The sequence below is a fragment of the Acomys russatus genome, chromosome 19 (genome assembly GCF_903995435.1).
Source record: "Acomys russatus chromosome 19, mAcoRus1.1, whole genome shotgun sequence".
In the NCBI taxonomy this organism is placed as follows: domain Eukaryota; kingdom Metazoa; phylum Chordata; class Mammalia; order Rodentia; family Muridae; genus Acomys; species Acomys russatus.
Window position 1 is genome coordinate 18624938 of NC_067155.1, and position 14009 is coordinate 18638946.

A 14009-nucleotide genomic window follows, 5' to 3' on the forward strand; every position below is an offset into this window, starting at 1 on the left:
GTTCTAGAGAGAAGGTGGTCCACGGTCTGGGCTCGAAATGGGAGGGGCGGGATGCCTGGCAGGGTTCAGAAAGGGGAGGGGCCTGGGAGGCTGAGTAAGGAGCGGGGAGGGTGCGTCACGGAAGGGGCCGGCCGGTGGGGGGCCTTCCGAGCGTACGCAGGTCTCTTGGGAAGAGATGCTGCCCGGGATTCAGCAACGCGGAGCTCGGACATCAATTTCCTTAGGGGCAGGTCAGATAAGAGGCCCCGAAAGGAGGAACTACGTAGCGGTGTTCGCAATGGGCGGGGTCCCGTGGGCGGGGCTTACGGGAGATGGGCGTGGCGTCGCGAAGGGGCGTGGCTTGGGGAGGCCGGGGCGGGCCTGCCCACTGGGAAGACGTCCTAGTAGTCCTAAGGGTGACCCAGGTTCGAAGGGCTGCGCTCGAGCTGGCTCGCAGGGGGCGGGGCCTGAGCTGGGGGCGGGGCCTCGAGCTGGGGGCGGGGCCTCGAGCTGGGGGCGGGGGAGGGGTCCGTCCTCGCTGTCTCGCCCACTTGCCTTCACCCGCACGCCCGTTCTTTTCGGTTATTTTCTGCTACGGCCGTTCCCCGCCCTGCCCTGGGCCCACGGGGCCGTGGTCTGATCTTTGGTCGGCTGGAGGAGTGGGTGAGTGGGGTCTAGCGAGCGGAGGCGCCGGGGCGGAGTTTGAGGAAAAGGGGTGGAGCCTGAGTTAGGAGCTGTCACAAACGCGGGGGGGGGGGGAGTTTAGTGGGTGTCTTGAGGGTTTGCTGCTGGCTGAGAAGAGGGAGGGATCCAAATGATCGACACGGAGAGACGGTGGGTGGTCGGCGGAGGGTTAGGGCTGGAGGGCTCGGGGACTAATTAGACCACGGTCCCTGGCGTTTTGTTGGGCGCTGGGGGTGGGGCGGCGTGGGGAACGCGTCCCCGGCGGGGGCGGGGCGAGGCTGCGGCCCGGGTCTGTGACAATCGGGGGGCGGGACCCGAGACGGGGCGGGGCCCGGGCCCCGGGGACCTACCTGGTGAGGTAAGTGTCAGGAGGGGAGCCTGAATTCCGTGTTGGCTGCTAGGCGCAACCATCACTCTCGGCGTGGCTTGAAACTTGCAACGGGGAGGATGGAGATCTAACCAGCCAAAGTGGTCAGGGACGGCGCGTTAGTACATCAGGAAGCTTAGGAACCGCGGCTTTGGAGGCTAAGGGAGAAGGGGCCGTGACCATGACGAATCGGAGAACTGGAGGCTTAAGAGTAGGGGGGCTGGGAGAACAGCGCCCGAGAGGCCAGACCAATGCGGACAGGGCCGGTCCAAGAACATCCTGAGCCGTGGAGTCCCCGCAGAACCCGCCGACTCACTGGTGGAAGTTTTTTTTTTTTTCTTTTTCTTTCTTTCTTTCTTTTTTTTTTTTTTAACCACAGCCCCCGACCTCCTTCGAAAATGGGGAACGTGCAGTCGGAGCCGTCTGCGGGCGGGGGCTCCCGTAAAGAGCAGGCCTCAGACCGCACCTCCGACTCCCGCAGAACGCCTCTGGTGGAGCCCGAGGTGACCCCCTCATCCCCTGCCATGCGCCTGGCTCGAGGGCTGGGCGTCTGGTTCCCTGGCAGTTCCGGGCCCCCGGGACTCCTGATACCCCCGGAACCCCAGGCCTCACCCTCGACCCTGCCCCTGACCTTAGAACTGCCCTCGCCAGTGACACCTCCTCCAGAGGCTGCGGCAGCGGCGGTCTCCACACCACCCCCGCCCCCCGTGGGGACCCTGCTGCCCACGCCATCTAAGTGGCGAAAACCCACGGGCACTGCAGTGCCTCGGATCCGCGGCCTGCTGGAGGCAAGCCATCGTGGTCAGGGTGACCCTCCGAACCTCGGCCCGCTGCCACCGCTGCCCCGGCAACTGACCGAGAAAGACCCGGTCCCGAGGGCCCCGGCCCCGCCGCCGCCGCCGCTCCTGGAGCCGCGGAAGCATCTACCGCCAGCACCGCCGCCGCCTTGCGACCCGCAGACCCCGAGCCGCAGGATCACTCTGGCCTCGTCGGTCACAAGCCCCACAGAAAGCCAGGTCAGGCACAGCAGAGAGGGTCAGGCGGCCGGGGGAGCCCGCGGAGGGGCGCACCCCCAAGCAGGAGAAGGCGAAATGGCTCGGTCCGCTACTTCCGAGTCTGGCCTGAGCCTCCTGTGCAAAGTCACCTTCAAGTCGGGGCCCCATATGTCCCCCGCACCGGCCTCCCGCCCCTTAGCAGCCAAAGCCGCCCTCGGTGCTGGCAGTGGGGCCGGACTGTTTGCCTCCTCTGGAGCCATCTCTTATGCTGAGGTCCTGAAGCAAGGACCCCAACCTCCTGGAGCCAGTCGTCCCTTGGGAGAGGCCCCTCGTGCAGCTCAGGAAACCGAGGGCGGTGACGGAGATGGCGAAGGGTGTTCTGGTTCCTCTTCGGTTCCGGTTCCTGCTCCCCTTGCCCGGGCTCGACCGCCGCCTCCTTACACCGCTTTCCCAGGTTCAAAGCCCAAATTCGACTGGGTGAGCCCTCCCGACGGCACCGAACGGCACTTCCGCTTCAATGGGGCCGTCGGGGGAATCGGGGCACCCCGACGGCGCACGACCACGCTCTCAGGGCCTTGGGGATCCCCCCCACCAAGGCCAGGTCAGACACATGCAGCTTCGGGGCCCCGGAGGCCCGCACCTGCCTTGCTGGCTCCGCCCATGTTCATCTTCCCCGCGCCCACCAATGGTGAGCCTGCACGCCCCGCGCCTCCAAGTCCGCAGCAGACGCCTCCACTGCCACCGCCACCGCCCACACCACCAGCCACGCCGCCACCCGCGCCGCCACCCACACCACAGCCACCAGCGCTCCCGAGGACACCGTTACTGGTGGCCCGTCCGCCTACCCCAGGCCCTGGCCACCTGGAGTCAGCCTTGGCTCCCACCCCTGCCCCCACTCTGCCCCAGAAAGTGGCTGCGGACCAGGCCCCGGCCCCGGCCCCAGCTCCAGCCCCACCCCAAGTTCCAGCAACCACTACAGCTGAGCCGTCACCGCCCGTGTCCCAACCCACCAAGATCCGTACACGCAGGAACAAAGGCCCCCGAGCGGCCCGGGGTGTGATCCGCCAGGAAGGGACACCCGGAGAACCGAACGAGGCGGTCACTGACAGCAGCAGTGGAGGCGGTGGCGGCGGCAGCAAAGGGACCTCCACAGCTGGGGCTACGGACAAGGGCGCAGCGCGCCACTGGCCGCCTTTCGAGGTGCTTAATTCTTGTCCCTGCAAGTGCTACTGCCGCCATCAATCCCGTCACCGTCGCCTGCCACGCAACGTGTCTGCCTGGTGAGGGAGGTCAAGGCGTGGGGAGCGGAGGGCACACTCCAAATCCCTGCACCCCGTTTCCCTGGATAGAGCAAGATTCGACACTTTGGCATCCTGACCATGGGCCGGGCTGACCCGAGTCACCCGGGTCTCACCTAGCTGAGCCCCAGGAGCCCTGACCTTCAGCTCAGTCCCTCCATATTCACCCTTCCTGGGGCCTGAGCCTAGGCTGCCTTGACCCTGACCCTGAGGGCACTAAGGACCAGCTCCACATTTCCTCAGAGATGGGGGAAGGAAGCCAATGTCTTTCTGGGACCTGAGGGTGGAGTAAATTAGCGCACCCCCCCCCCCCCCACCTCCCTGGGCCCAGTGAAACTCTCAGCCTTCCTTATCACGGGCACTGCCCTCTCCCAGCGATAGGTTTGGCGGCCGGGTCTAAGCCGGCCTCCTGGGGGGCGTGGCCAGGGATCAGCACCAGTCCTTCCCACAAGGCACTGGGGAACCAGAGTTGTCCCTGTGCCCCTGGGGAGACTACACAGACAGACCCTGTCAAATCTTCCTCCTCCCAGGCTGAGTACACCCACCAACCACCTGAGCGAGCCACCCTGGGTAGCAACCGTCAAGCTGGCTGGCTCCCTGGTAGCCGGCCTGGAGCACTACGACTTGCAGGCCACCCATTCCACTTGAGCGCAACTGCCCAACTCCCTCTGCCTCCCTTCCTTGCCAATAAAGTACCAGTCTACGCAGCTGCCTAGCTGCCTACCCATTACACATGGCGGCGACGGCGGCGGGGCCTGGGGCGCGGGCAGGCGAGGCCAGGCTTCCTTTAGCGGTCTATCTCCCGTGAACAGGCGTCCTAACTGGTGCCGGCTGGGTATCCCCACTGCAGGCCCAGGGCTGGGGTACTGTTTCCCTCAGACCCAGGCTGAGCCAAGGGCCATGGGTCACTCTGAAGCAGCACTGAGGACAACCAACTGGACAGCTTTCTTAGGAACCCCGCAGGTGGCTTGGCTAGACTTGGACTTCACCCCTTAAACAGTTTCCCAAGAACCGGCTAGTGGGCAAGCTGGGAGGCCAGGCTGGGCATGCCCACACCAGGGCCCATGCTATTTATTACAGAGGGCTCAAATGGTAGCCCACAGACAAGGTCAGTGTCACATGTCATTTTTAAAAGTATTTAATCCACGGCCAACTTTTTTTTTTTTTTTTAATTGAGACACATGGTGCGTCACTGAAAAAGTGCCCTGGCCCAGCACCTCAGGGCATCACAGCTGGCAAAGAGTCCCTCACCTGGGCCTGTGTTCTCCTATGGGCCCCGGGCATCTGTGCTTAAACCCCAGACCAATGGCCACTGGGCAGCACACACCCAGGAGGGCCCGAGGACCCTCAAATCCCCGATTCTCCAGGAGCAACTCTGCCACCGTCCCACTGGGAGAATAGGGTCCATAAAGGGTTAATCCGCCTTTATTAAAGGCCAGCCTGTCCTGGGGTGGCTGGACTAGCCACGGCCCGCCTTGGTCAGGGCTCAGACGATCATCTCCAGCTGCCGGGCGTACTCGATGACCTGCGTGGCCAGCTCGGTGGAGGGGATGGTGGTGTCTTCTGGCTTCTGCTGCTGGCTGGCAAAGCTGTAGTAGCTGTTAGGGCCTAGGACCCAACCCCGCTGGGGAAGAGAGGAAGGAGGGGGTGATTCCACAGGCTGCTCCCCACCCCACCCAGCTCCCATCCCGCATGCTGTGGCTCCTTCACAGATCCCTGCTACCAGATTAACTGGAGGCAAGAAACGTCACTCTGTGCCTCAGTCTCCCCACTGTTTGAGATGGGTACGGCCACCTCTATGGGTCTCCTTGGAGGACTCAAAGCCACTATCTGGCCCGCAGTCAGCGGCTGACAGCTGTCGCCGTCCCCCTCGGGCCATCCCTCTGACCACTTGGCTAGCCTGACCTCAGTCTGCTCTCCTGGGACAGCAGAGTCACTATGCAGCGGGAGGCAGCAGACACACAGCCCGGGGCTGGGGCGCTGCTCTACTCCAGTGAAGCCAGGTTACAGACGAGCTGCTTCTAAGGAATTCTAGGGCAGACCTAAGACACAGCGCATGCCTGGACCTGAGCCAGGAGCCATGCTAAGCAGCACACAAGTGTCAACCTCTAGCCCCTTCCATGGCACGGCCGGCAAGCTCTCTCACAGCTGGATTTAGTCGTGAGCAGCCGTTGTTCTCCTAGAGTCTCCCTAGATTAGGTCCACTGTGCCCTAACACTGTTGAGGCAGGCTACGGTGGCCCTGATTACCGCCCCCTGATCCACAGTCCCTTGTCCCACACCGCAGGCACCTTCTTGGCATAGTCTGTCATCTTTTTGGGTGTGTTGAAGAAGAGGATCCGGGTAGCCTCAGCAAAGAGGATTTGCTCGTAGGCCTTCTCGATGCACCCTGCGATTTCACCCCTGTAGGAGGACAGCCCTCAGCACTGAGCAGCCTCCTGCCCTCCTGGGCAGCCTCCCCGCAGCACTGGGGCAGCAGAGGAGAGAGGCACAGCTTCATGGCAGCCTCAGGGACAGGAAACTCAGAACAGCCCAGTGCCAACACTCATGGCTGGGGGTGCAACTCAACAGTAGCGAACACAGTTTGCACAAGGTTCTGATTCAACTTCCCGAAGGGGGAAAATGCACTGTGACAAACAGCAAGGCATGGAATCAAAGGCAGCGGGCAGGGCCAGGGAGCGCGGGCAGGGGCGGGGAGCGCGGGCAGGCCGGGGAGCGCGGGCAGGGGCGGGGAGCGCGGGCAAGGCGGGGAGCGCGGGCAGGGCGGGGAGCGCGGGCAGGGGCGGGGAGCGCGGGCAGGGGCGGGGAGCGCGGGCAGGGCGGGGAGCGCGGGCAGGGGCGGGGAGCGCGGGCAAGGCGGGGAGCGCGGGCAGGGGCGGGGAGCGCGGGCAGGGGCGGGGAGCGCGGGCAGGGCGGGGAGCGCGGGCAGACCCCTCTCACCTGATCGTGTCCAGAAGGATATCGATGAAGAAGGTGTAGCTCTCCGCAGGGATGTTGCCCTTGGCCAGGAACACCTTGTTGTAGCTGCCCTCCATCAGGTACTGCCACGGTCGAGGAAGGAGGGGAGCGTAAGGGCAGCACAGGCTTTCCTCTCCCTGGCGCCTCGAGCCCTCCTCTACCACAACACCCTTTGCATTTAGCAGACTGAGCTCCTCCTCCAAGAAGCCCTGCCTGGCTTACACACTCCCCGTGGCAGTCTACCATGGGCTGGCATCTAACCACCATTTCTCCAATTATAAGGGGAGAAAGAGGCGGATCCTATCAAGCCCAGCTCCACACATACCTCAACTGCCACGCCCACCTGTCACTTGGCCACCCTCCCTCCTCACAGCTAAGTCCTCTGGAGGCCTCAGTCCCACAGCTCCACCCCAGGCTCCCTCCCCTTGTTCCACTGCCTTCTTTGCTGTCCCTCAGACATGGCAGGCAGGTGCGAGCTCAGGACACAGCCTCTGCCAGATGACCTCTTAGCCCTTTCCGATCTCCTCTGGCCCCTCCCAGGCCCAGATCCCCATAACGCCTCACACACCACATAGGTGACTCACTCTCGCTACCTGCCAGCCTCCTCCCCCGACCGGCTTGGGATCAGGGGTTTTATCTGTCTGCTCTGCCTTAACGTGAGAAGCTACCCTGGTACCTAGAACACATCTGTTCTGCTGGTTAATGAGATGGTGGATTGAAAACGGTGGATCATTCGTCCAGGAGACCCTGGTCAAGGTCTGAACGAACACCGCCCCTCGGCCAGGTGCTCCCTATCCCTGCCCAGCCTCACTTGCTCGAGCGACACAGGGTGCTTGATGTAGACATTGGTCTGGATGTCCTTGGCAGGCAAGCGTTCTAATTCCGTGTGGAACTCAGCCACTCGGTTCTGAGAGAGCAGGAAGAGGAGGTTGAGGCCCAGGAGCTGGTGCATGTAGGCCGACTCAGGGAGCTGCTCCCTGCAACCGGGAACGGACGAACCAGGGTTAGCAGGTCGAGGGGAGATAACCAAGGGGCTTCATCCACCTCCCAGAATCCTTACAACTACTCACAGGAGTTCAGCCAAGTGAGGCACATGCAGGAGAGAAGCCACAAGCCCGACGGGCCAAGCAGGGCGCCTCCCCTCACAGTGACACAGCCTACTTCTTATGCGTTGAGTGCTTGTCACTAAGGACCACACCATAAAGGCAGGTTCAGTAAATATAAGTGAATTAAATGGGCTAACCTAGGTAAAGCCAGAAGAACAGCATCCAGAGGGTGGGTGCTCAATCCCCAGCACTACATAAACCAGACATTGGGGGTGCACACCTGTAACCCTGGCCACTGGGAGGGAGAGGCAGAAACACCAGAAACTCAAGATCAGAAGGGCTTCACACTGAATTATCAATCAGCTTGGGGCATGGAGACAGTCTCCAAAAACAACTGCTGGGCGTGGTGGCCCCTGCCTTTAACGTCAGCACCCAGGAGGCAGAGGCAGGGGGACAATAAATTTGAGGCCAGTTTGAACTACACAGCAAAAACTCAAACGCAAGCTGGGCAGTGGTGGTGTGCACCTTTAATCCCAACACGCCAGAGGCAGAGGCAGGGGGACCTCTGAGCTCCAGGCTAGCCTGGTCTATCCAGTTAGCTCCAGGACAGGATACAGAAACCTGTCTGGGAAAAAAACCAAAACCACCAAAGCAAACCAGCAGGGGGCAGCACTACATGAAACCTCCAAGCTAAGGCGGCTGGACCACCTTGAACCCTGCCTCAGGGTATGTCAGTGAGAGGAGTCAAGACTGGAGGCTAGCAGGTGAAAGGTAACAAGCAGCTATCCTGGGCAGAGCGAACATAGTTCAAGAATATACAAGGGAAAACAGATTAGAGGGGCTGGAGAGATGGCTGGGCAGGTAAGAGCACTAGCTGCTTAAGAGCTCAGCATTTCCAGAGGTCCTGTGTTCAATTCCCAGCAATTACATGGTGGCTCACAACCATCTCTAATGGGATCAGACCCCTCTTCTAGGGTGCAGGTGTACATGCAGGCAGAGCACCTTGAGTGAGTGAGTGAGTGTGTGTGTGTGTGTGTGTGTGTGTGTGTGTGTGTGTGTGTGAAAATGGCTTAGAAACTTGCAGAAATGGACCACACAAACCAAGTAGACTGCATAAACCCAGTGTCAAGATTGCCAAGTCAGCCCTCTGACCTCTGACCTCCAGCTTCTGGGGACAGAGCTAAGAACAGCAACGGTTCCCAGCAGAAGAAGCCGACAGAGGAAGCCACAGGTGAAATAAACTACCAAGTAACCACCTCTGGCCCAGCCCCCTTCCCAGGAGACCCAGCCTCACTTGTAATCAAAGTAGTAGCACTTGAGCTGGGCCATGTAGCGCTCGAAGGAGGGGATGTCCTTGCACAGGATGCTCCACTGCGCCCCGATCTCCAGGATGTCACCTGTGAGTTAGGGGAAGGGGCTTTCAGGTGGTGACTGGGGCCCCTCGTGGGACCATCACTTCCTGGTCACCCCTGGCCCATCACCGCCAACCAACCCCGGTGGCTGACACTCACGGGCCAGAATGAGCTGCTGTTTGGTCAGTTTGGTTCCTGTGGTTGGCAGGAAATTGAGTTCCAGCAGGACCAGCTGCAGGGACAGGAGAGGAGAGGAGACTTCAGACAGAGTTGTTACACTCTCTGGACTTTGAGGCTCCCACTTGAAAGACAGAGCTTACAGGCACCCCAACTCACACTGCTATGAGCATTAGGGGTGTCAGTGCCTGTAAAGCGCTCAGCAGAGGGCCTGAGCACCCACTGAATCACCTCACCTTTGATTAGTAACGCCGCTGGCAAACAGGAGGCACTCAGTGCCTTACCCATAGAGTCATGGGGTGGGGAGACACCATGAGCTCACTTCTTCCTGTTCTTATTTTTGGCTGGTTTGGGGCTTCTGTCTTGTTTGAGAGAGAATTTCCTACACAGGCCAGTCTGGCCTAGAACTGGAACCCCGCGTCAGCCTCGCCAGCGGCTAGGATTACAAGTGTGGGACGCCGTGCCCAGCTGGGATGGACACTCAGGCCTGGGAAGTCCTTCCCCACCAACCCTGCCTGAGAAGGGGGTAACCAGGGCAGGGCCCCGAATCCATGTCAAGGAGAGTGCTTTCCCCTCCCCCCAAAATCCGGCCCAGACACCGTTCCTTCCTAAACTTAGGAATATAACACACATCTTGGTTTTGTTTTGTTACGTCGTCGTCACATACTTTGAGACGCGATCTGTTTCCCCTCGGCGTCCTGAGCTCGCTCCTGGAGACTTGGGCTGGCCTTCCAGCCACTTGGGAAGTGTGATCGCAGCCAGACCGCAAGTCCCTCTACGGTTCGGAACGGGCCCCTCACCGCCCAGAGCACGCTCACCCTCGGCGCCCCCACAGCTCGGCTTGGCCTAACCCCACATTGCCTCCACCACGCCGTGCCCTCGTTCCACGCTCGGTTGTTGTGTCTGGCCTCCCCGACCCCCGCCGCCGCCCCTCCACGCACCGACGCCGTGACCGCGGCCTTCGCGGCTCCCACAAACGAGCCTTTGCCACCACGGCCTCCCTCCCGGCCACCGTAGGGGCCTCCCGAACCTCGCGCTTTCCCACCTTCCTTCCCTCAGGCATCCAGGACACGGCGGCCCCTTTACCTTCAGGCGGCCCAGCTCTTCTCCGCATTTACTAAGATTCGGGCTCTTCCGGTTCCACTCGTCCTTGAGCTGCTCGTACATGCCGGCCGCTGCCTGCAGGATGCCGCCCGAGGCGGCCGCCGGCCCCGAGCTCGAGACGCCCGCCGTCCCGTTCACCGTAGCCGCCGCGGCCGCCATCTTCCGTGATGCGGCAAACCGCCGACCTCACTTACGGCAGCGTCGCCGAGGGACGCAAACCGCCGACCTCACTTACGGCAGCGTCGCCGAGGAAACGCCCCCCCCCGGCGGAAGTGAGGCCGGAGGTGGAACCCGAAGCTGGAGGCGGAGCTTCGGTTGCCAGCTTCTCCCATCCGCGGCGCCTCCCACCCCCCGACCCCCGGCGCCTTCCCAGCCCGACCTTTAACGGAACGTGTCAGAGCTCCGCTCCTGCTGCCAATTCAAAATGGTGAACGGAATTCGGTTTGTTCCAACTGAAAACGGAATCCACGATGCCCCCCCCCCCCCCCGCCCGTTCCCGTAGTCAATATGGCCGTCCTTGCTTCAGCCTGGGAATTTCCACCTTAAGCCAAGAGGTGGCGATGGAGAGCCGTTTGGGAAAACCGTCGAGTCACGCCGCGGACAAGGCTTTGATCCCTCGAGCTTGTTGGAGCATCAATCGTGCTCATGGGCCGGATTGGTGGCGGACGGCTTTAATCCCAGCACTGAGGAAGCAGAGGCAGGAGGATCTCTGTGAGTTGGAAACCAAGCTGGTCTACAAGGGGAGTTCCGGGACAGCCAGGGCTGCGCAGAGAAACCTTGTTTTTATATATATATATTTATATATATATATATATATGTGTGTGTGTGTGTGTGTGTGTGTGTATATATATATATATATATATATATATTTTTTTTTTTTTTAATGGAAGCTGGGCATAGTAGCTTAACACTTAGAAGGCAGAGGTTGAGGCCAGAGTGATCCGTGCTAAGAGTTCCAGGACAGCCAGCATACATGGCAGAACTCAGGCCAGGAAGACACAGATATAGATAGGTAGGTAGCTTCATATAGTTATATACATCTGTTCAGTACAGGCTGAAGAGATGGTTCAGGGGTCAAGAGCACGTGGTGTTTTTGCAGAGGACTCGAGCTGGGGTCCCAGCGCCCTCACGGTGGTCACTCTGTAGTTCCAGTTTCAGGGGGTCGGATGCTCTCCTCTGACCTCTGGAAACACCAGGCACACACATGCGGTGCACACACCTATGTACATGCAGTCAACGCATTCATACATGGCAAAGTCGGGGTTATTTTGGCTTTTGTTTGCTCTGTGTTTTTTTCAAGACAGGGTTTCTCTGTGTAGCCCTGAATGTCCTGAAACTCGATTTGTAGACCAGGCTGGCCTGAAACTCAGAGACCCGCCTGCCTCTGCCTCCCGAGTGCTGGGATTAAAGGTGTGCGCCACCATTCCTGTTCCATTAAAAAAATTTTTTTTTAAATATTACATCATTTTTTTCCTTTCTTCCCTCCAACTCTTCCCATGTAACATAAACCCCCACAGCCTTTTGTTTTATTGTTATACAAGTAAATGCGGCCTGCTCAGTCCACTTAATATATGCTCTCGGGGCTGACCATGGGCTGTCTTTAGCATTCCTTAGTCACCTGTGGTAAAGGAGGCTGAGTCAGATGTTTCCAGTTCAGATTAGCGTGTCTATTGATGCTCTTTTTAAAAAACAGGAAAAATAAAAAGATTTGTATAGCGCTCTACCCACATGTCCACCTGCAGGCCAGAAGAGGGCGCCAGATCTCACTATAGATGGCTGTGAGCCACCATGTGGTTCCTGGGAATTGAACTCAGGACCTCTGGAAGAGCAGCCAGTGCCCTTAACCTCTGAGCCATCTCTGCAGCCAGAATTTCCCAATTTTATCCAACACCCACTTCCTCCATTCGTATATAAATACCCCCCAAAATCTTGACAGCCCCCCCCCCGAAGGAGAGAAACCTGTTCTTTAGGATCCCAAGTGTGGGATCGAATGGTCTAGTGAGAGACCAGGTGATGTTAATTCACTAGACGAGCGACCACCTCGTGCAGGAGCTTAATTGCTACCAGATGAAAAAGAGCCCGTGACCAGACTCTGGGAGGAGCTATATAAATGAGCCCAGAACTGGCTGCGGGCAGATAGGAGACTTGGGATAGATTTGGCTGTTCACCGCTGCCCTTCAAGACGCTCCTAGAGAAAACCACTCGAGGGAAGGCTTCAGAGCTCTGGCTCCTGCTGAGGCTCTGGGGTCTGGTTACCCCAGGTTCCAGTGGAAGAAATCCTGCGGCTCCGGACCGGAGAATCGTTCCTCGGGACTGATCTCCTTAAGGTTTTGTTGTTGTGTCAATTAATCCTCATTTCCTACTGTTTTGGTTAATCAGGTTATAATTGACGTAGGCTCGGTCAATAAGTTGTTAATAAAATATTTTGGTTAAGAAAATTGCGTCTACACCCCCCTCCCAGTAGCCTTTTATTATTCTCAGGGGATGGGGTTGCTTGGCTCTGCCTCACCAGGCCTGAAGTTATAGGCGGGGCCACCATGCCCAACCCTCCGTTGCTGATCATCCCTTTGTCCTTTGAGACAGCTCAGTTTCTTCAGAACTGCCATTGTCCACACGCAAGCAATACATTGGTGGGGGGAGGGACCAGGAATGGGACAGGATTGACCTAAACTTGGAATTTAGAATCCCATCTCTGCCACTGCCCTGTGATTGATATGAGCGGGGGTTGGGGGGATGGGAGGGGGAGGGAGAAGACATTTGTGATTTGAGTGACCACTATGACTTTTTTTTTTTTTTTTTTTTTTTTTTGATTTTCCGAGACAGGGTCTCTCTGTGTAGCCCTGACTGTCCTGGACTCGCTTTGTTGACCAGGCTGGCCTCGAACTCACAGCAATCCTCCTGCCTCTGCCTCCTGAGTGCTGGGATTAAAGGCGTGCGCCACCACTGGGCAGCTGACCACTATGAGTTTTGGCTGAGCCTTTAGAACCCTCGTCCCTCCTCTCTCTCTCTCTGGATAACCTGGCATGCAGCTTGCAGCCTCAGATGGTGACAATGGAAGGCTTGAGGTCACCACTCACATTTAGAGCAGAATGACAGACTTCTGCACACGCCGAAGGGGCCGACCTGAAGCCTCTGCCAACAGCACCGAGGGCAGTGTGGGGTGTGGGAGGAACACTGCAGCCTCAGAAGCTGGGAGGTGAAGGATCAGGGTTTCAAAACAGCTCAAAGCCACCCTGGGCTACATGAGACCCCATCTCCAAAGAGAAAGATTGGGGGAGGAAGAGAGACAGACGCCAGGCTCACTGGCACATGCTTGGAGTCTCAGCGTTCATAAAGCAGAGACAAAAGAGCTACTCCAAGTGTGAGGGCGGCTTGACCTATGTAGTGAGTTCTGCCCAGCTCTGCCAGGAGGGGGAGGAGGGCTGGGCATGGTGGCGCGCGCCTTTAATCCCACCACTCAGGGAGGCAGAGGCAGGCAGATCGCTGTGAGTTCGAGGCCAGCCTGGTCTACAAAGTGAGTTCAGGGCAGCCAGGGTTATACAGAGAGACCCTGTCCAAAAAAAAAAAAAAAAAGGAAATTGAGCTTCAACTGCTTTCCAGCGCCAAGAACACCCTTGACTTTTTATTTATTTATTTGTTTATTTATTTATTTATTTAAAGATTTATTTATTTGGGGCTGGAGAGATGGCTCAGTGGCTAAGAGCACCATCTGCTCTCCCAGAGGCCCTGAGTTCAATTCCCAGCAACCACATGGTGCCTCACAACCATCTATAATGAGATTTTGTGCCCTCTCCTGGCCTGCAGTACTGTATACATAATAAATAAATCTTTTAAAAATTAAAAAAAAAAAAGTGTGTGTTCATGTGTGTGACCTCACCACCCACTCACGATGAAGGCAGAGGACAGCTCAGAGAGTCACATCCAGGGATCTGGCTGCACAGCAAGCTCCTCTGTCTGCTGTGCCACCTTGAAAACATGGATTCTGACAGCAACTCAGGCTGTGCTGGTCACTGATGCAAACCAAGCAGACGAAGGCCTTTCTGAGGCCTC

The 14009-nt window shown here is 58.6% G+C and overlaps 2 protein-coding genes across 2 annotated transcripts; one reads left to right on the top strand and one right to left on the bottom strand.

The window, feature by feature from the left end:
• Window positions 1-1281: 1281 nt before the first annotated feature.
• Ggn (gametogenetin) lies at window positions 1282-3971 on the top strand. The gene is made up of 2 exons (XM_051162687.1): window positions 1282-3305; window positions 3854-3971. Exons 1-2 carry the CDS (start codon window positions 1282-1284, stop codon window positions 3969-3971), a joined length of 2142 nt encoding a protein of 713 aa, XP_051018644.1.
• A 756-nt stretch (window positions 3972-4727) lies between these two features.
• Psmd8 (proteasome 26S subunit, non-ATPase 8) lies at window positions 4728-10150 on the bottom strand. Its single transcript, XM_051162741.1, has 7 exons — window positions 9942-10150; window positions 8838-8910; window positions 8621-8723; window positions 7092-7257; window positions 6263-6363; window positions 5614-5725; window positions 4728-4947 (listed from the first exon to the last, which is right to left on the bottom strand). The coding sequence occupies exons 1-7, from the start codon at window positions 10116-10118 to the stop codon at window positions 4810-4812; spliced, it is 870 nt and encodes a 289-aa protein (XP_051018698.1). The 5' UTR covers window positions 10119-10150; the 3' UTR covers window positions 4728-4809.
• Between the last annotated feature and the right edge of the window lie 3859 nt (window positions 10151-14009).

What these genes read in the sequence shown, in the direction of transcription:
- Ggn (XM_051162687.1), top strand. Translation starts at nt 1,282, where the DNA reads ATGCGGACAGGGCCGGTCCAAGAACATCCTGAGCCGTGGAGTCCCCGC. An exon ending in CCACGCAACGTGTCTGCCTG is followed by an intron (nt 3,306 to 3,853) that starts GTGAGGGAGGTC and finishes TCCTCCTCCCAG; the next exon opens with GCTGAGTACACCCACCAACC.
- Psmd8 (XM_051162741.1), bottom strand. Translation starts at nt 10,118, where the DNA reads ATGGCGGCCGCGGCGGCTACGGTGAACGGGACGGCGGGCGTCTCGAGC. An exon ending in TGCTACTACTTTGATTACAA is followed by an intron (nt 7,258 to 8,620) that starts GTGAGGCTGGGT and finishes TCCCGGTTGCAG; the next exon opens with GGAGCAGCTCCCTGAGTCGG. An exon ending in ACCCTGTGTCGCTCGAGCAA is followed by an intron (nt 6,364 to 7,091) that starts GTGAGGCTGGGC and finishes CGACCGTGGCAG; the next exon opens with TACCTGATGGAGGGCAGCTA.